The 23,559-nt window shown below is 32.1% G+C and overlaps 1 protein-coding gene across 2 annotated transcripts; it reads left to right on the top strand.

The window, feature by feature from the left end:
• Positions 1–594: 594 nt before the first annotated feature.
• On the top strand, positions 595–23,559 carry LOC112688986 (one cut domain family member 2). 2 transcript variants are annotated; one of them, XM_025563595.1, is made up of 6 exons: positions 595–3,280; positions 8,351–8,386; positions 19,174–19,245; positions 20,994–21,014; positions 22,751–22,869; positions 22,980–23,559. In XM_025563595.1, exons 1-6 carry the CDS (start codon positions 1,267–1,269, stop codon positions 23,205–23,207), a joined length of 2,490 nt encoding a protein of 829 aa, XP_025419380.1. In that variant the 5' UTR covers positions 595–1,266; the 3' UTR covers positions 23,208–23,559. The 2 variants fall into 2 exon arrangements, with proteins under 2 accessions (XP_025419380.1, XP_025418629.1); XM_025562844.1 differs by having other exon boundaries at positions 20,991–21,014.

Below are 23,559 nucleotides of genomic sequence, written 5' to 3'. Positions count from 1 at the left end.
GCGAACGAGCGGCGCGCCATTGTTGGCGTCGCTGGCGGCTAGGGAGGTGTTTCACCCCGTTGCCACCGACTCGGTTTTTCGTCGGCTCAATTACCCACCGAAACGGATCAATATTGTTCAGTGTTGTGCTAACTCCGGCCCCAGCCACACGGCGCGCTCTCACCGGTCGGCCGAAGGAACACGTTAAGGGCGAGTAGTGAAAGAGAGAAAAAAAACCGTACGAGAAAGGCCCCGGGAAACGTACAGAAAAAAAAAATATATAAAAATAAGCGGAAAACGTAGTTTAAACGGCACGCCGAGTGGAATCAAGATCGCGTGCGATTCGTTTCGTACAATGTAAACAGTGCGGCAATCGTAAAAACATTTCGGTGTAATAATCCATCGATCGATCCGAATCGGTACGAACGGTCGGAGCGACGCTCGCGTCAGTGTCACGGTCGAACCGCGCTCGATAACTCCGCACGTGTATACGTGTTTCGGGTTTCTCGTTTATTTTCTCGTATCGATCCCTTTAGGTTTATTTGCTTTTCATACTTTTTCAGTACGAAATATCGTACGTTCCGTGTTTTTTTTTTTTATTTTCCTATCTTATCCCTTCGGCGCAAGCATTCCGACGACGACTCGTACGGAGTTGAAGCGTACGCGGACGACCGACTACCACGAGGACGCCGTCTACGGAGGGGTGGAGGATACGAGACATGTGCCCGCCTCCGCGGACGACAACGACGACGACGCCACAACCACCAACGTCGGCCAGTCGCGGCGCCCGAACCGTACCGTCAGTACCGCGGAGGAAACGTTGATTGTTGTCGGACGGCGGTTTTTGCGCTCGCATCGATCGGTCTTGATGAATTTCGCCGATGGATTTCCAGTAACGGGTAAAACGGCGACATCAGTACCGACACCGGCACCAGCAGCACCATCAGTAGCACCGGCACCATTGGCACTGTCGTAGCGGGCGCGCGACCGACACACGACCGTAACGGTAAGGCGCGCGCACGCCGCCGACGTCGCTGCCCCCGCGCAGGGCACAACAGCGCGCGCGAAATGCTATCCGACCACGCCGCCGCCGCCGCCGCCGCCGCCGCCGCCGCTGACGCTGCCGTCGTTGTTGTTGTTGTTGTTGCCGTTACCGCACCAGTGTCGCGGTCGCCGTCACCGTCGCCGTCACCGATGTTGTTTCCGTCACTGTCGTTCCGTCACCGCCGCGCAGCCGATTAGAGTGTGACCACGACCAAGTACCGCGCGACCACGGCTGACCGCCGAATGGAAAACATTCACAACATGGCGCCGGAGTCGCCGCTCAACGAAGTGGTGGTCGAGACAATCGATTCACCGCAAGACGTGCGGGCGCACGTCGACGCCGGTCGGTCGTCCGCGTGTCCCGTCGCCGAACCGCCACCGACACGCGAACTGTGCATCACGCGAGTGCCACGTTCGCAGCCGGCCAGCAGGATCGTGTGCCATGCACGTTGTCCGCGGCCCGTCCACAACGACAACGACGATCGCGACGAGTCGGAGGACGACGATCTGGACGACGATCTGGACGACGAGCTGGACGACGAGTTGGACGACGAGTTGGACGACGACGACGACCAGCACCACGACCGCGGTGGTGGGCACGTGCCGTCACACAACCAACACCACCAAACGTCCCACCATCACAACTTGCACAATCACCAACACCAACAACAACAACAACAACAACACCATCAGCACCAACAGCAGCAGCAGCAGCATCAGCAGCAGCAGCAGCAGCAGCAGCAGCAGCACCATCACCAACATAACCAGAACACGGATCGCTCACCGATCGAGAGTAATGGCGGTGGTAGCCGTCGCGGCGTAGGTGGCACCGTCGTGGTCAGAGGTGGTGGTGGTGGTGGTGGTGGTGGTGTTGGTGCCAGTGGTGGTAGCAGCGTCATCGTAGAAGACGTCAAACCGCCCGAGAGCACCATCACGGTGATCGTGCACCACCCGGACGACGAACGGGCCAACCGGTCGTCCAGGCTCAACGTCAGACACACCGTCAGCGTGGCCGGCATGATCGAATCGCAAGATTATCACCGTGGAGGTGCCAACAACAACAATAACAACAGCAATAGCAACAACAATAACAACAGTGTTCTTCAGCTGCACCACCATCAACAGCAGCAGCAGCAGCAGCAGCAATCCGAGCCTACTTACCAGACGCTTACCTCGGTCAACGGCCGGATGTCACCGCCCGGCTACAGCCCGAACTCGTCGTACGCCACGCTCACGCCGCTGCAACCCCTGCCGCCGATATCCACCATGTCCGACAAGTTCGTGTACGGACACTCCAATAACGTGTCCGGCTCGTTCACGGTCATGCAGAACAACATCGGTGGCATGGGCATGGTGGTCAACAGCCCGTACACGTACGACAAGATGGGCATGCACTCGCCCAACCACTATTCGCCCACGAACATGCACCACATGCCGCCGCAGCAGGGCTCGCCGATATCGCCGCAGAGCGCGTCGTACAGCCAAAACGGTGGCGGCGGTGGACCCGGCGGCGGAGGCCTCAACTCGCCGCAGAAAAGCATGTCGTCGCCGAACAGCTGCTACGATTCGCCGTACACGCAGATCGGTGGAAACGCGGGCGGCCGCGCGGGTTCCGGAGCCGTGACCGTGGTGCACAGCCCCGATCTCAGCCAAAACTCTGGCTCGCTGCATTCACCACCCATGTCCAGCTACGGTGGCACCACCACGCTGACCAACGTCAACGGGCTGACCACGATCACGCCGCACCCCGGCGGAGGCCGTATTGGTGGCGGCGTCGTCGTTTCCCCTCGCCACTCACCGTCTCTGGTCATACACCCGATCATTCAACCCCAGGAGGTGGTGGTCACCACCTCTTCGCCTTCGCCGCCCGATCACTCACAGAGGATTCAGATGATGCACCACCAACAGCAGCATCAGCAGCAGCACACCACCCTCATCAAGACGACGCAGTCCATCACCACCACGGTGCTGGTGCAGAACACGTCGACGATCGGCTCCAATGGCAGCGGTTCCGACATGGAGGAGATCAACACCAAGGAGCTGGCGCAGAGGATCAGCGCGGAGCTGAAGCGTTACAGCATCCCGCAAGCGATATTCGCGCAGCGCGTGCTATGCCGGTCGCAGGGCACGCTGTCCGACCTGCTGCGCAACCCCAAACCGTGGTCCAAACTGAAATCCGGCCGGGAGACGTTCCGCAGGATGTGGAAATGGCTCCAGGAACCCGAGTTCCAAAGAATGTCGGCCCTCCGCTTGGCAGGTACATGCACATGACCGCGCTCGTAGCCTGCGCTTTTCTCCTTATACGCGTTACAACACTTTTTTTTACACATCGATTCTACATAAACGTACATCGTTACGCTTGCATTTAAATATCAAGCGCTATGCATACTTTGTGCCCAATGATTTTGGTCACTTTTTAAGTGCAAACACCGCCACCGCGCATCACTCGTATACAACACGTGGTTATCGATTTATTATTATTCTTGTAACGCCGCGTGTATAAGTGTGATGTGCTTGTGTTTGTGTGTGTCAAGCGTTCTATCCTTGCCACCTCGGCAGCCTTGAGTCCTTCTGTGACTTTTGTGTGGTCGGTGTTCTTCCCGCTCACACTTTTCGCCGCCTAACTCGCTTTTTTTCCACGCCTTTTGCATAGGTCTTACCTGTTAAATATATTGTTGTGTAATAATATTATGAATGTTTCACTCGCTTTGCATGCGAACCGATTGCACCCGAATCAGATTTATGTTGATGCAAAATAGCCCTAAAATCCCAAAAATCACCATAAAATCATCCCGGGCCCTCTTGGTACCCTGCGTTTCGTTTTCTATAGTTAAGTTAGGATTTAACTAATCTGATCGACCGTAATACATTTTAGTACACTTGTCAGCTCTAGTCGTATGTATAAGCGTTTCTCTGCACAAACCAATCGTCGTGGTTTATCACCGTTCGAGTGTTCTGTTGGAGAACTGCTCAGAAGTTTTAGCTGATTAGTTTGAGGGATGTAATTTTTACAAATTTTCATTTAAAATCACTAAAAATTTCGATCGGTTTTCACGAAGAACTTCGGGAGTTTGTACGCCATAAAATCCTCTCGTCCCTAATTCGCAAACACTTTCTGCTCCCGACACACCTGGTGGTCAGTTTCTTACGATTTCGAACACTACCGTCAACCGTTCAATTTAATACAATTTCGTTTATCGTATATTTTCGGAAAAAAAATTCGCATAAATATATGATATTTATAATTCATACACGTCCTACACAATACTTTGTGCTTTGTCGTTCAGTTATTACAATACTTTGTCGTACGAGTTCGCCCGCATTCGATAGTTAATTTCTCTGTTTACAAAACGTTTTAAAATTTTTAACCTGCACATCAAATTTTAAACGGCAGAAAAAAACTGGCGGACGTGTTACACATCGTTGTTCAGCTGTGTACCTGTATATCGGTGGCGAACACAAAGATATTTTTTTTTCAATATTTCACAATGATTTCCATATCGATACGTCGTCGTGTATTGTATGTTAAGTGAACGTAACACATAAATTTGCTTCAAACCAGTCGGATGTCACCACACACGTACTACATATATATTTTAACGTGATGGTTTACGTACAAGTCTATATATACATCAACCGCGTTTCATAAAAACACTAAGAATACATTTGAGTTCTCGTTTGAACTTTCATTGATGCAATTAATATTTATTTTTTTTTTTTATTTTTTTTTTTTTTTTAGTTACAATGTACACGTTGCACGTGTCCGATTAATTAGATTCATAATCGGTTTCACTTCGGGCATTTTTTTTTTTTTTTTTATTTTAATTTTAACGTTTCCACGCAGAAATTACTCGGTCGCGTAAAACTTTTAACACCTTGTGCACGTATCGATTAAACGTTAGGCGAATAAATAATATTTGTATACGCGTGTACGTAAGCAGGAACACCGTTGGGGCCGGGGGTTGACGTGATCGATTCACCGTGCACACCAAGCCTAAAGAGATAAGACGTCATGGTGTAGTACGTGCATCGAAACGCCGGAACTCTCACGCGACGCACCCGTTTCACGTGCTGCAGGAGATTTGAACGCACTTCCTCCCGTATATCCGTTACGCGATCGCGGTTTTTATTTTATTTTTTTTTTTTTTATTTTTTCCGCACGTTGTTCGGGGACAGGTGCGCGCGCGCGGAAAGGGTGTACCGATTACGTCGCGAACAGGAAGAGGGGTGAACGAGACGGACGCGCGACGGAGGGAGTCACCGGGGGCGCCTACGCGTTCGGCGGTGGGCCGCGCCGCGAACACAAAAACGAAAATGTTGCGCGCCGCGCGATATTGTCACGTGAAGTCGACCGGTGCGAACCGTGCGCGCCCGCGTGTTAACACCAATACCGTATCCCTTTCCCCCCCCCCCCCCCCCCACCCGCCAATATTTACGTTGCGTAATCCCGTCCTTGGGTTCGGAACGGTACGGGTAACGTGGTCGGCAACGAGATTCTCCCGTACGACACACGTATCCCGACACCGTGCGGGAACAACGTATTGTTCTTCGGCGTGCACCTATTTAACAGTGTATTGCTGGTGCACGGACGAAAACGATCATCCGTGCGATTCTCCGACCCGTTTTCGTGCACGTGGTACACGGCGAACAAAATTGAGCGCGTACGTCGACGGACGGCGTAATAACATCGTTTCGACGGCTCGGAAGTTATGTTGCACTGAACAGCGTTGATCCGGTAAAAGATTACGAAAAATTGTCCGTGAAAATTGCATTGTTGCTGTAAAAATACCCGAATTCGCGCTTTTTATTCACCATAATAACTATTTAAAATGGAGTGCACGAGTATTTTTTTTTTTTTTTTTTTTTATTAAGACTATCATATTACAAATGTGAGTTCTTTTACAAAATGTTTCGGATTAAAAATTATAATGTCCATAAATTATCATTTACTATTATTGTTATTATGTTTCTCTGACATATATTAATAACTGACGTAGACTACATCATTATTTTATTTCTTACATAAAAAAAAAAAAAAAAAAAATCATGAGAATAATATTTAAAAGTATCTAAAATTGTATTGTAAACGAAGAAAATCGATAAAATTGCATTCAAATAGAAAAAATTCTAAAAATTTCATACAGTTTTAAGGCACAAAAAAATTTTAAAATTAAATTCGTATTTGCGTGGAACGAATTTATAACCTACTTAGCAATAAATCCGAACAATAGAAAAAAAGTTGCAAATGCAACAACTTCCGAGACCTAACTATTATTGTTACGATCATGTGATGATATTTTTTTTTAGAGTTTTCGCTAGATTAAGAAAAAAGAAAAATTTTATTCCGGACATCACTGTTGAACGAATTCGATAAACTGAAAACCTATCCCGACCGTTGAATATTTATGACTCATAAATTATTATGAGTGTTTCGAATTTATCTTAATATTTTAATGTATAGACGTACATTTCACGTTCAATAACCGAATATTTCAATATTATTTTCCGTCACATTCGTATTCAGGCACACTTTTTGTACGTTATCATAATAACTATGACTGCTTCGGTGAATCGAGTGTGCACTTATTGTGGCTTATACGACTGTATACAAATACTCATGATTTATGATAACGATTAGGTACTGCTCACGAAAAGCGAATGTTATTCCTAGGAACATTATTTTTCGCATTTTCACTTTTGAAATTTAATTTTATTAAATGTGCCGGGACATTTGCATAATTAATAAATTACAGTTTTAATCACAAAGTAGATAAATAAGTCCTAAAAATAATTCGTTGAAACGCTGTGTGTAAAAAAAAAAAAAGCAACACATTTTATAACTCAAAAGTTTTATACTCGATTAGGGAAAAAAAAAATTTCATTTTACACCAAATTGTCTATTTTATACTTCTAAATTCAGTTCTACTTTTAAAATGTAGTCATGTATAGTTTAGTCTTTTTAATTCAAAAAAATTCTATCATATTATGTATTGTTTCATTAGTTTATCCTTAGAAATAGATTTTATTACTCGTACAATAGTTTTATCCACATAAATATGTTCGCATGTCTGGAATTGCGTTTATTTATTAGTAACATTTCATGTTGATGCTTGTTTTATCTACATACGTTTATGCTGTATTTAAGAATATTTATTGAATATGAACTTATTCGGATCATGGAAATTTAAACATAGTCCGATCCGATGGTTAATTTACTTTCATAATTCACTAACACTAACCTATATCATAGTATTTTTACTATGAATATTTTATCTCATCTCCGAACGTTTAAAAGTGTTTGGCGTTTTAAAAAAAACGCAATATTTTACATTATATATAAAAAAAAAACATACATAAATATATAACATATTATATAAGTATATATTATGATTTACTTCAACATCATATATTTTAAGTGACAGTTTCACAATTTCATTCTCGAAAAAAAGTTTTAAATTAAAATAAGGACAATAATAGTATACAATAATATTTTACGTCGTGGAAATATTTGAAACCAGTTTAGCCGCATTATTAACATTGAATATTATTTTTTTTATATTAAACCAACACATTTTATTGTTTAAAATTAATGAAGTACCTAACTTCATTATAATAACTATGTAAATATTATTTTTTTAAACTATGTTCAAACTTTTACGCTCTAATTGCTATTGTTTTTCTTTTAAAAAAAATAACCGCATATTTATAATTAAGTTTTGAAGTCATTTTATGAATTAATAAAAAAATTATAAATTCTTAATGAATATAGCATTAAATCTAAATCATCATAAAAAATAAATAAATGTTAAATCTTGTTCATTTATAACCGATGATTGTTTAGTAATATAGTAACATTTTAAATTTAAAAAAAACGTTCACTAAATTTAATTTCCACCCAATAATCATATTTTTTTATTTATATTAATTTTAATATTAAGATGCATTATGTTTCACGGAAACAAAAAAATAGGTATACAATATTTATATTTTTTGTTTTTAATCGAATAGCTAACAAATAATTTACTAATTAGATTTCTTAAAAATATTTCTCAGATAATTACCAAAAATGAATTTTTAAAATGAACTATTATTTACTACAATACATTTAAAATGTATATAAATGTATTTTATTGCTCGTGCATAATAGCGTCTGATTGATTTTATGGTTCTTTGTTTATAAAACAATGTCCGCTGTACGTAAATGCTTGATTATCATTTATTTATTATAAATCTTATTCGCACTATCGCTTATCTCATATTTATAATATTATTATTTATATAATTTGTTTAAATGAAAAGAAAATAGCTTATAGTTTTAAAATTTCAGATGATTCCTCTTCTAACCTTGGTCAAGATTTAGAAGGTGAGTAACAATAATTTTTAATGTTTATTTGTAGAAATAGTATTTAACTATACACACTAGTATACATACACATAGTTTATTATTAGTTTTAAACATACTCTATAAAAATCAATGAACTGAATAAAATATGATTACTAAATAGTTAATGTAAATTGTTATGTATACTTATAATAAGTATTTAAATAGAAATAATAAATTAGTGTTGGAATTTAAATCATAGAGCAGTTTAAGTCATAGGGACTAAGTGCAAAATAAAACCCTGAAGATAATGGACAAAGGTTTTGTTTTTTATAAAAATGGCCTATATTTTATTCTTACGTAGTGCGATATGATACAGCCGATGTCATATGCAAAACAAATAAATAGCAGTGTGATAAGAACTACTAAAACAAATTTGGAAAATGTATATGAAACTGATACAAGGTCGATTATTATTTTTTTATTTTTTTATTGTTTTTTTTTTTTCATTTTTACCATTGAAAAAACAAGACATGAAACTTCGATTCAAAAACATTTTATAATCGAAAAAAAAAAAGTGAAGAGCTTATTTCTTCTGTAACAACAACAAACTTCTGAAACAATTTTAGTCTATTCACAGAATTTACATACCATGTAATTTATTATACCTTTGTATCACTTGGTACATTGGAATGATAATGACAGTGTTTACTATACAGTCCGTAACAGTTGCAACCATAATATGCGTAGGTATCTCTATTATTATTATAATATTCATAACACAAATTACCATCACAATCCTTTAATCAGTATTTCTAATACTTTCAAAAAGAAAAACATTATTTAATTAGCCCTATAGTATACAAATGAACCGTATTTTTAAAGATTTTAATTGAATCAAAAAATGTACTGAATTTACAATGATAGTTTTTCTTACTGAACAGTTTTTCTGATTATAAGACTATAACACAAGTTTGTTTTAGTATTAAAATAAATATTGTACTATGCCCGAAGCGTATTATATAAATGGATTATTTTTCGATTTGCTCACTCATTTTTCTTATACTAACGAAAAATTGAAGAAAAAAAGACCTCTGAAATAATGTCAAACTTAATAAAATAATATGTATTTTAATAGAATAAGTCATATTTTGTTTTATTTATTGAAATATAATTTTATAACTAACCATGAACATTTATAATAGTATACGAAAAACTTGAATGACTTTTCTGTCAATGTCGTCAATACAAATTAAAAGTGTAAAGTACGAAATATAATATTATTTTCACAAATAACGTTGATTTCTAACAGTTTTCAAATATATTATAATATAATACAACAGCTAATATTTATGAGAGATATATAGATATTTTTTTCTACCTTGGTAAAATATAATACCAGTCTTAAGGTTTACCCAGACCTATGTAGTGATCAGTGTACTATGATGAGGTGTATAAATATTTATAATTAAGTCGCTTATATTCATAAAAATATGATTCTGTAAATGTTTCAATTTTTGTGTGTAGTATTTAATTTATTTCACTCTGTATCAAAATAAATAGGCATTAGTTTTGAACATTTACGATACTTAATTACCTAATTTATACCATCAACGTTTTTATGTTTTTATAATTATATTCGGTTTACGCTGTTTTAAAATGTAGGGTGTCCTGATTTAAGTAATTTCCATAATTATTAAAGATAACAGACATTGGGCTTATACTCGTAATTAGATTGAATGTATACGTTTTTCATTTGTATTTATAACGCCTTACGTACGCGTTTCATTCACTCCTAATTTACTCTAAAACCGTTTAACAATTTGATTATCTTCGTTAAATATATTAATTAATAGGATGCTTTTCAATTATTTAAGTTGTAAGAAATCGATAACCGTAACAGTTTCTTTTTTATAAATGTGTTTACGTTTGATTATATTTTAAAACTATTAAATGTTCGTATATGTTTCAAGTGTATTTCAGTAAGATTATCTTGGAAAACTGATTATTTATTCATCCGATTCTCAAAACCCATAATTTTCTGCATTTAAAATTTTAATACCAACTTGAAACGCTCAAACCCAGTACATCGGATTTGCATTGAATAAGTTCATATTATTCATTACAAACAAGCATGTTTACCTTTCCAAGAATAACTTACACAGAACATTTCGTTGAAATTCGTCTTTATAACTCAAAAGTAATGTCCCGGCAGCTTTTAGAGAAACTGATCATAAAATATTAGCGCGTTTAGAGTACGTACACCTAATTCTCAGTAAAGAGAAAAGCGTACGAGGACAGTGACCTGCGTCTATTTTATCAAAGTCGCCGTTGGCAACACCACAAACGCTCGAACATCAAGAGCATCACCCCCTCAGTTGTGAAAAGGGACTATAAAAAATGACGTCATCGCTTTTTAGAAGGGAGCGAGGTGAATGATGACACCCAACGACAAAATATATAAAGGGGGAGGAAGGTAATACTGCCGAAAAGGCTTTTTATATTCATTTTTGGATTCGAATAACATTAAAACTTGTGATTTTTAAAGGTAGGTCGTTTAAAATGTATAAGGCACGCGCATTTTAAAACCAAAAAGTTCAATTTCAGTAAGCAAATTTGTTATTGTTAAATAAAAGTTAATATCATGACACGTTTTTTTAATATTAACCATGAACATTCATCCATGTGAATCTATAATTGAGAATTTCTAGCGATTACTGGTATAAATCAAATTGATCAAGAGTTTTTGCATGCATATATTTCCATAAAATTGAATTTTATAACTTATATCAATTTATAAAATCTAATTTAATATTTATGATATAGTAATAAATTCTAAAACATTAAATAGAGGTATACATTTAATTATTTAATTAATTTTCAATAGTATTTACTGTAAATTTTGTCAGTTATTTAACGTACGTATTTATAGTTTTGACAATTCTGTCATGGAAATAATTAAATACTCTTATACTTCACTAAAATATGTTGTAACTTTGTTTAAAATTAAATCATTTTTATAACTATCACCTACTTACAAACATCCATTTTTAAATTAATCTTTACTGCGGTAGTATTGTATTTTAATACCAAATTTTTAAATTTTTGACGATCGAAAATTTGAATTTGTTTTCAATTAATCATACGTCCAAACCAATACTGTTTAAAATAAAGATTATTAAAACCTCTCATTCTGTAATTATTATTCATTTGAATGGAATGAAGTTTTCAACATCAGTGCATAATAAATTAATTTTTTTCGCATGAAAAAATACATTTTTGGTTATTGTTCAAATAAACGTTCTTGTTTGTATGATGCTATAAAATGCCTTGTAATATTTCAGTGTAAAGTGAACAATTGAAGTTTCCAACAAGTAATATTGATTCCAATAAAATGCTTACTCTGCTTATTCCACACAGTTAGAATATTAATTTTTGAAACTTTTTTGAAAAATGAGCTTATGATATTAGGCTCGTTTAAATGTATTTTTCAATTAAATTATTTTAACACCCACCAAGACATTCAACTGAGGGCTAACTCAAATTTTTCTATTCGACGCATTCTATTAAAATGTAAAATTTATCTGTTAGATTATAAAAATGTTAAATAAAATAATTCTTCGTTTCTTGGTTTTTTAACCAGTTGTAATTGAATTACATATCAAATTTTAAATTTTGTTATCCAATATTAGAACATTGGAAGTGGCGATAGGTCTAAATACCGCATTTAATTTAGTTCCATGATATTTAAGAACAATTTATTATTCAAGCTTCATTTTAAATCGATAGCTACTCATTTAAGGTCGACTTCTGAATTATTTACATTAAACTGTAAAAACGTATTAGATTACGTATATTTTTCAAGTTGATAATAAAATCTAATTCTAATTTTTTAAAAATGTGTAATAATTTGTGTTTAAGTAATAAAAACGTCACTTAGTTAATAACATAGCGAACAAATTAAATATATATATATATATATATTTCAAAGTTAAAACAAGTAGTGTCTACATTTGTATTTCTCGGATTTGTACTTCGACGACACATCGTAAAAAAATGTTTGTAAAATAAAAAAAACCTGTACAATATGAAGAACGCAAAATAATTCAAGTAGAAGGATTGTTAAATTCTTAAACGTTTCCACGTATCTGTATTATAATAACCTAAGCTATTATCTGATAATATATGAAATTTCCTACTGTGTTATCATGAAAAAAAGGTTTCTATCCACCAATCGTCTGTTCAAACTGTTACGTTTCAGATTGTTGTTATTATTTTATCGGAATTACCAGATGAGAACCTTGCGAGTCTTCGCTCATTGTTCGTGGGTTGATCCCCGTTTACGAAATTTAAAATATCGGAAACAAGTATCGTTTACTCTATGGCTTATTCTAAAAATAATTCAAAGCGCATTCGCTCTCGGTTACCATGCTCCATGCTCGCATTGATAAGGCTTCTTGTGTATACTCACCGCACTTTTATCTCGGCCGAATACAACAAATACTAATTCCGGGCGAGGTACTAGTGATACCCCTCAAATTGCAATCAATTACTATTTATCAATTATGAATAGTATTTGCCTTATTAGTTCTGTACCAAATGGTGATATTTCAACGGTTTGAAACGTACATTTTGAAAATAAATGCACGTAGCACATTTAAACTAATTTATGGAAAAATTCGACGTGATATTTTTATATATAATGCGTGTTGGTCGTGTTTAGGAAGTTTGACAACGGTGTAAACAAGCATCGAATGAATTTAAAGTATACTTTAAAGTGTAATTGCCTTCATTATTCATCATTAAGAACTTCATAAATTAAATAAATAAATGGATTAAAAATTATTTAAAACTATTATGAAAAATATCGATTATTTTTATATGGTAATAATTTGATATGAAAATATTCACATTTAAATATTTAAAATGTTGCGACGGGTCTAACTGAAACAAACACGCCGTGGTCGTAGTTTGTTATAGTATTGATTTTACAATAATGTATAACATTATGAAAAACTTATTTTTTAACGTTCGGCAGTTTTCAAATTCGAATGTATTTTCATCAGAATAAAACTTTGTAGATAAGTTCTGGGTAACTATTGGAGTAAATAACATAAATTTTATTTGTAGAAAACCTTTGAATTTCTGAAATTTTAATGACTTTTAAAAAATTATTTAAATATTAAGACATTTTCAAGTGACGTTAGAAAATACAATCCAAGGTACAAAAATACAATTTTCAATGTCTTACTACGTGATTATAAAATAATTTTGATTACAAAATATATTACAATATTAATAATAATATTATTAAATATTTTTGAGCCTGTAGATATTTTCAATAGTTATTAAGCTATTTGAATAATTTAAATATTAATATTTAAACATTGTATTATACGTCAGAATGAATAATATAAAAAATAAAATAAACGAATTTTAATTAATAGTTTGAATGATATATTAATTTTCACAAAAACATATTCGTAAATTTTTAATAAAAACCAGACACTTTAAAGGTGTAATTAATAAACTACGATTAATTTGAATACTCAATATAAAATATAAGTTTTATATTTTAATAAATTTAAACCAACGCACATAATTTTCCAGTATATTATATTATATAAAAATGCATTGAAAGAATTTACACATTAAATAAATATTTTATTAGTCGGGAAATTAATCGGGTTAGAAACTTTTTCAAATATTTCAAATGAGCTAATAAATTAAAAATGCATCATCATCCATCATTGGAGTAACAGCATTTTTTGAAAAATTATGCGTACTATGAATAATAAAATAGGCGTTTTAGTGTATTGGTTATTATATTTTCGCTCTTTCAACACAAAAATTTAATAAAGTAATATGTTACACATATTTATTATTGTAATATTACTGCTAATTTCTCTCAAACTTTTCTGAACCTAAACTCGATCTGCAACATAGCTTTAAATATCCTTCCGTCATGATTATGTAGTATGGTAAATTATTTTTGAATAAGCACAAATTAAATTATATCACCAAATTTTAAAATCATAACAGTCCATTTTAATCATCGTGAAGATACGACTTCAAGTTAGTTTTTCCTTCTTTATAATATTAAAATAAATATTAACTCATAAAATTATTTGGTTTTATTAGTTTAAAATATACATAATTTATATTAATATTCAATCATATTAAGTGTACTCTAAATCTATATAAACACCGACGGCAGTACATTCTGACAGTCATTTATTGCGTGAAATATTTATAATAATCATAAATATTTTAGTGTTGAGAAATTCTTGATTGAATAGGAAATTGGTGCCCTAGATTTTTCTTTTTATATATTAATTTGTACAAACTATACAAAAGCTCAAATCTTATTTCAAAAAACAATTTCCTGTTGAGAATATAATTTTTCAATAATGCTATTTTAAATTTAAAAATAATATACGAGTACAGTAATGCGATTGATAATCAATGTGCAGTAAAATAACTTTTTATATTTTACTTATTGACGGTTAATATTATATTTTAAAATTACAAATCAATATTTGTTTATTATTTTCAAAATTATATCACAACCCAATTTACTTATTCAGTCTACCGTGCAAGAATAAAATTACGTAAAACAAGTTTATCTTCCGCGTAATTAGTGTACTGGAATTATTAGATCATATATTCATGTTGGCACTAAATTAAAAATACACACCTTAAGTAAAATATTTACTATACGTTTATTTTCTATATAACTAAACAAAATACTTGATACATAGTATTATAAAAATTATTTGTACTTAATATATTATTTAATGTATTTATTAAGTTTAGGTAATGATAGAACTATTTTTAAAAACATAGTTTATTTTTAGAACATTTAAATATATGAATTTTATTAATAAAATAAATCTACATTTAAGTTTAAAAAATAATTGTAAATAAATTAAATTATCTCAGTGAATATTATATTGTGCATAATAACATAAAATTAATAAAAACAATATTCTTTTCAATGATTAAGTATACATTTATTATGGAACAATTTAAATGAGAATTAATTTGTTTTTAAAACCGTAAAATTACTAATTTTAGATTCTTTCATTGATTGATCATTTTTATTTACTTTTTTGTTAGTAATTATTCATTTGTCTTTGAATAATGTATACCTTTTAATGATTTTTATTATCATAAAGATACGGTTATATTATAGTGACATTTTTATCTATTTTTAAAATATTATATGTTTTTATCTTATTCAAAAATATATTATAGATTTTAGAAAAATTCTAAAGTAGATGAAATTAGTAGGTATAAAAAAAAATTTAAAAAATCTTTCCCCGAAAATTTAGAAACTCTGAGGAATACTCTTCTCGTAGGAATACTTTCACCTCGTAGTAGTATACTTTACAATAAAAACCGCAGGGTTTTCTCCACATAATTCTTTACGTTTTCATCGTTTTCGTATTTTTATCTAAACTTAGAAAAGTGTATACTACAGTTATTAAAGCTTAAATCGTCTTATGAATATAAACGATTATAAAATTTTCTATCGTCATTATTATGTATAAATATATTATCTAGTAAAGTTAAACTACATTTTACCTGAAGCTACCACTTTCGTGGTTTAAAGATGCCTTAAAGTAGAGATGATTAAAAGCTATTAAAGAATAAGCACTGGCATTTACAGACAATCTACGATACAAAAATAAAATAAAACAAGTTTACATTTACGTAGTATTTAGTCGGCAGTATAACATTATGCCCCGACTAATCTACTACTGTTACATGTTCGAATAAATAATACGACATTATCGAACCTCGCTATTGTAGCAAATAACTCGCAATTCTTGATTTAACTTGTAATAATACGACTACAAAACATGTCCACTTCTGATATTTTATTATTATTAAATGAATTGGCTCGCCGACCTCAGTTTATGTATTTTATAAAAACGATGTGTGTCTTCGGACAGCTGGATCGGCTGGGCTACGGAAATATGGACGTGTATTGTTCCGAATTCACATCGTTTCCAAGGGATCTACAGAGGTGAATCTCAAGTGTTCGGCGTACAGGTACGTTTTCTGTCGCACTCCGTTGGATATGTTCAAAACAATCGTTTATTATTTATACTACGCGTACCAGCACTAAATGTAGACTATATCTCTTTGGCGGTACGTCTGTATATCCCTATTGCCGCGACAACGGTCGAATCGATTATCTTTTGGTAAACGATTGAACTTCATTTTTTTCTCCAAAATAAACATGGTTTTGAAAGTAAAAACAAACGCTTTCGAACACGGTAGTACGATGTTAAATATATTTTGCATACGTTTCGATCTCTTAAAGTATATTTTATCAAACACGTAATATATTTCATAAGCAGTGCCGCAACTACACATAATGGGGCTGGTATGCAAATCTGAATTTGGGGCCTAAATATTTTTTCAAAAAAGTTTTTACCTACTATAAATAAAATATGTTTACCGGTGTTTATATTGTGGAAGGTAGTCTAGTGGATTTTTAATATTTAATGACCTGCATTAATTTAGACCTGTATTATTTTCTGCTATTTCTGTTCTAAGAATTAATATTACCATAGGATTATAAATACTTTAGTAATATAATAGTATTTATAATCAATGGTATTTCATTTGGTCATTGGCAACTAGTTAGTATTTGGGTATGTTATTTAATTATAAATATTTAATAATATGATAAGTCTGTTTTTTACATTTATCAATTTACTTCAATTAAAATGTCTATAATAATACATCGTGTGGGGCCTATAACGGTTTGGAGGCCGTTATGCAATACACACCTTGCACACCCGGTAGTTGCGGCACTATCCATGAGTTAGGTATTTTATATAAAACATTAATAAATATATAATGAGAAATACGAAAAAGATAGACTTGAGTTAGTTTGGTTAATAAACAAAAACTCTGTAACTTCAATGCGTTTTTTCGTCAATTTATCAGACTTATACGTACACCAAAAGTCTAATTAAATAATTAATTATTGTTGAAATTCATTGTAATGTATTCACCGGTTGTTCATGCTTTGTAAAATTCCATTTTTATTTGCCGCTGTTTGTCAGCATATTTTCGAACATTTTTTATTATCAATTCAAAGATACATTTCGTGTAAATATGTATACCTAAACACACCGTATCGGCACATTTGATTTCCAGTTGTCCCCGGAGAGTATGAACATGGATGAGCGGCGTTCGAAGTCATATCATATACATCGTAAACGTACATTTCGCCGGATTTATAACCTATTCGTTCTCATTTTCTCGTAATCCGAAAAACGTGGGTGACAACTTCAATGTTCTTATCTATTCAACCCTGCGATCAATGTTTTATTAAACAATAAATAACTCATGTTATCGATTCGGCTGAGTTGAAAATGCGATTCACTCCAAACTTGAAAAAAGACAAAAAATACTTATTATTATTATTATTAATAGAGACAGATCGAATTGTCGTATAAAGAAGTAGAATGGAAAATTATAAATTTAGTAATAATTGTTATTTTCTCGTCTTGTTAATTGTAATGATAAAAGTTAAAATTGATAATGTAATTAATAAAATGTTTTTAAATAAATATTATGCGTAAAAAATATACATTCGTGTCGCTCTGCAGGATTTTACTCAAATATACTGCAGCTGGTATGTTCTTATTGAATTTCATCCACTATTGTGATTTATTATATAACATTTTGGTTTCACCGACTTAGAACACCAAATCTTAAATAAACAAAAGTATTTTATCTAAGGTTGAAAAAAAATCATGCAACTTCAACGATATGTTCAGAATGTGTTTTGTAATGTTTAACATTATCAACAATAATTTTAAAATATTAATAATAATTAATAATAATAACAATAATTAATAATAAAATTAATTCACTACACCGTAAATTGTACATTTTCGTACATTTTCACTCTATTTAAGAATATAATTCATTAGATATTTTTTTTCTTTAGACATTTATAAATAATATCATAACCTGAAGTAATAATGCGTATGATAAAAACAATGTGCTTGTACACATAGTAAAATAATAACACCCGGTTTCTCAACCCCCTCCCCTCTTCCACCGGTATAGTTACTATGCTTTATAAAAATAATATTAAAAATTTAATTCCTAAAATATTAGTACATAGCTTTTAATATAAAGTTTACTTATTTAAATAAGTATGATGGTGAACAATTAAAATTGTTTTCTTGAATATGCTCGATAATGTCGTCATAACAAATCCAAAATGTGCAAAACAATATCACAAGTCAAAAATATTGAACTGTTGATTATTCGCACTTCTGGAAAAGTTTCAAGATGCTAACACTGTTTGTACAAAAATATTGACTAACACTAAAATGTGATCAAAACAGTTTGCGCCGATTAAGACGAAATCAAATATTATCAACGTCATGCCAACAATCATAAAAATTATACGTCAATTTTTTATTAAATAATGATGTCGGAGCGATGATGTGCTTTAGTTATGATAAACTTAATTAACTGGACTGAGTAAAAACTAAACATTCTACTTTTTAATCAATAATTTCATAATGCGTTCTATCTTGACCGTTATCTATAGTTAAAAAATAATTTCCACACTGACAGTTATTAGCTCAGAATATCAGTAATACTTTTGTAATAATAAAATCCTATATTGGATTTCCTTTTATCGAGGATTGAACGGGTAACTTTAGTCATTGATATTTGTTTTGTATTTTTATGACGTAATGATGGCACCTGCAGGACATAGCTAAACTAATATAAAAAATTCATGTCGTCAATTTAATAAACTATATAATGTTTTATTTATTTTCCAGGAATGTTAATGGCAGAAAATGGACTACAGAACGGTCCGGCACCAAATGTCGGGAATTACATAAACAACATGGGTTAGTTGAAATATTATATTTTAATGCGATACCTTGCCAGTCATAATACCGGTGGTCATAATTATAATAATGTTGTGCATCCCGGTGTGTATTTATTTTTTTATTTTTTTTTCGTCCGTAAATCTGAGGATTCGAATAACGTTTAACTGGCAATGTAAACATGTTTGATTAATATCCGAGACGTATATTTTACCATGCACGCTACTCGTTCATTTCAACAAAAACAAACACGCACGAGGGTGGTAGGATAATTATATTATGCAATTGGTTTAAAAATAATAAATGGTTAAAATTACTAACAATGTAGTACGATTCTGAAAACCAATGGCGATCATTTGATCTAAAAATGTTTTTTTATGTAAAATAAAACCGTTTGTTTTTAATGTATAAAACATTTTGGTAAATATGTCGAATCACAAATATTGTTTTTTATGATAGTAATTTTTTATCAAAGAAAAATTCAATGAACCGATATGATAAATGTGATTGCGCATAAAATATTTAAAACTTTTTCAACACTACTACATAGAATAAAATAATAATAATATATTCAATATTATTTACTGTTGGCATATAATTTATTTTATATGTGCTTTTTGATACAACATGTGCATGATTTAAACATTTACTCGCTAAATAACTAACACTAATACTGATTTACATCCTGATGTAGCTTGGCTTAAATTCTAAATGGTACTCGGGCCCTAGAACTTTGTTGTACACTCAAAACTTTTTAATGTGATTTATTCGGGAGAACTTTGTATCATAAAAATTGAATTAAAACACTTGTAGTCATGAAAAACTGTAGTATCAAATAAATTATTGAAACAAATTGCGAATACGCAATCATCTATAACAATTATACAACGTAAATATATTACAAATAATGTCCAACTCAACTTAGTAATAATATCAAACTCTAGTCAATAAACTTACACGAAAAGATTATTATTATTTTAAACTTTGTATTGTACTTTATAATATTCAGAGCCAGTCAATAACGATTCATTTTTTAAGCTTTATACTTCACAAAAATACAATTGTTAGATAATTATCCAAATCAGAATTAATGTATTTAAATTTAAATTCTTTTATGTGTGATATTCACATGAAACACATTTTTAAACACCAATTATCATATATTTTACAATATTATTTTTATAATGTTTAAAAACTGTGTTCATGTTTTATGAGAATTGAATATTTAAAAAAAAAACAAGAATTATTTTTTTTACTCAAGATAAAAATCGCTAAAATTATTATATTAGAGTATTAAGAAATGTTACAGGAAGTTACACTAACATTAACCCAAAAATAAATTAGAAGGATCAAAAATATTTTTATATGTTAAAAAATGTCTTTTTTATGATAAAAAATATATTTCATTAAAAAAATATTTAAAAATAATGGTAATTTTATTCAGTAGTAATATGTTATTATCTCAAATTACTAATTGTTTATGATGTAGGCTACGGGAAAGGCTAACGAATACATTATTCCTAGATAATAATGTCACATAATTTATCTTAAATACTACCTATAAAACAAATGTTAACTGGTCAAATTAATAAATTTATATTAATGGAATAAGTTACATATCCTTAACAGTTTATTTAACTAATCAAACCTGCGTAAAATATGTATCAAGATTAAAATATAATTTATAATACCAATTAATTATTTAATTGAAATGAATACATAATCAGTATGAATGTAAATTAATAAGTAAAATGTTTTTTTTTCAGTAGCTCAAATTCCACAACGAAATGGTGAGTTTTTTAAAATTAATTAAACCAATTATATTTAATAAAAAAATATAATTTACTGTACATAGTTTAATATGATATTTAATATGATAATATATTTAGACACAATGAAATGTTCATAAAGTATTATCCATTCACTTACTATAAATGTTAGCATATCTTTCGCTGACAACTTTTATAAAACCCCCAAAACTTTATTTTATTAATGTTATAACATATTATTTGTTAAAAAATAAAAATTAATTTCAGTTATAGTATACACTTTTAGCTTGCACTTTAGTTTAGTCATTTTAAAATAAAGGTTGTAATAAAATCTCTAAAGGTTCACGAATAAAGTATAATCTTTACGCTAGGTAAACATTTTGGAAATATTTTTTTCTCGTAAAGAAAATAACGATTTGTGATTCATTTCATCAAGGCAAACGGCTATTAGGACTGTTGATATCTTTTAGCAAAATACTTATAATTACTTGTATTTATTTTTGATCACTACTATGTACCCGTATAAAAAAAATAATGAAATAATAAAATAAATGTATCTACATCTAATATCCCATTTATGTGTTTATACAATGGTAGACTAAGTATCGATTTTATGTTTATGATTTTTCTCTTTCCTCGTTGACTCTGCTCATTATAATATGAATTATTTAATCGTCGTCATAATATGTATACGAATTAGAAACATAACGCTAGTTATTCTCTAATGTGTCAATAGATAAAATAAAATAAATTTTGTAATGGTAAGATCAGTATTTTATTTTTTTTTAATTTTTTAGTAACTTTTATTGAAAAGCATCTAACAATATATAAATATGGTACGATTGTACCAAATTCTGTCATCCATTCTCTCTAGTAATAGTGACTATAGACACTATAGAGTTATACATCATCACGTCAACCACGAATATTAATGCATTTACAATACAATGATTAGTTTTACAAATTAACTGCAAACATCACAAGTTCATAACAAAATAATCCTATTTATTTTTACTAATATACAGGTATATTTAGCTATAAGAAATGTTAATTATAATTCATATTTATAACTATATGTTAATATTAAAACATACAATACCTACTTTAATTTTCCATTGCCATATTATGCCATATATAAACCATATTATGCCGTATATTGTTAATACATTTGATCATATGTATGTATTTAATAGATAATAAATAATAATTTTATTAGATGGATAAATAAAGTATTGAAACTTAAGTGAAATGTCTGATTAATATTTACGTAACTAGAAAATTTACATAGCAAAGTATTAATATAATTTTAACAGATTATTCCGTTTTATATTTATTTATTACTAACAGGTATTTTTTTATTTTATAATTTATCACTTTTCCCGATTAAATGAAAAACTTTAAAAACATAATACATACCTATTTCCAAGTATATTATTTTCTCTAGAAAAACAATTTTTAGACTTATACAAAGATCAAAGATCAAATGTGAAATGTCTATTCCTGTAAGTAATATAAAATAAAATATCGTCTTACCTTATTGAAATATCTTAAATTTCAATAAATAAAAACTATTTTAATAATGCTCAGTTTATTTCGAAATTTCCCTATCTGTAATAATTGGTTTTCGTTTTATATAAATATATGTAAAAATAAAATCGTAAAATAATTATTAAACCGATCACAACTGCATTAAATGCATTTATTTATACTTAAAAAACAATTCCATTGATATTTATAGTTAGTATGTTTTGTTTTAGCTCCTTGTAAGCGAAAAGAAGAAAGTCAACCAATTGTTTCCGAACATTCGACTGCGCCAAAAAAACCACGTTTAGTATTTACCGATCTCCAACGGCGAACTTTACAAGCTATTTTCAAGGTATTTAAAATAATAAAAGTTATTTTTCAAATCTCGTTTAATATAAGCCATGGTAAATTCTGGTCACACAGTATAAAAAAAAATTGTATTCTTTGTATGTCATTTATCAGGAAACGAAAAGGCCGTCTAAAGAAATGCAGGTGACTATAGCTAGGCAGTTGGGGCTTGAGCCGACCACGGTGGGCAATTTCTTCATGAACGCCAGGAGACGATCGATGGATAAGTGGAAGGACGAAGACCCAAAAGCAATGGCGTCATCGAATCACCACCAAGACGACATGGTTGTCAGCATGCAAACAGGGACACATATGGGTAACCACCAGTCTGAAGTTTTGTGACCAATAATTAATTAGGATAAATGTGTAGACATATTTATTCCATAATGTTAGAGTACAATATTGAAAAATGTGATTTGTTTTCTGGTAATTTTTATTATAAAGATTAATAGTTGTTTTTCCACTTACAAATATTCTCTTGACACGGTAAGGCAACAAAACATATTCCCAAACTTGTCCCTATTGATTTTCCATTGAAACACTTAACGGTGACCACCCATTTTTACATGACGCGTATATATATATACTAGTTCCATGAGGGTCAGTCATGCTTTCTTCCAAAACAATAATAAATGAAACCCAACAGAAATTATAGAAAAAAAAATCAATTAACTTTTACACATTTGTTATTTGA

This window comes from Sipha flava, unplaced genomic scaffold (genome assembly GCF_003268045.1).
Source record: "Sipha flava isolate LNK unplaced genomic scaffold, YSA_version1 0_pilon_pilon, whole genome shotgun sequence".
In the NCBI taxonomy this organism is placed as follows: domain Eukaryota; kingdom Metazoa; phylum Arthropoda; class Insecta; order Hemiptera; family Aphididae; genus Sipha; species Sipha flava.
The sequence above is the reverse complement of the archived record's forward strand: the minus strand, read 5'-3'. Positions and strand labels throughout refer to the sequence as shown.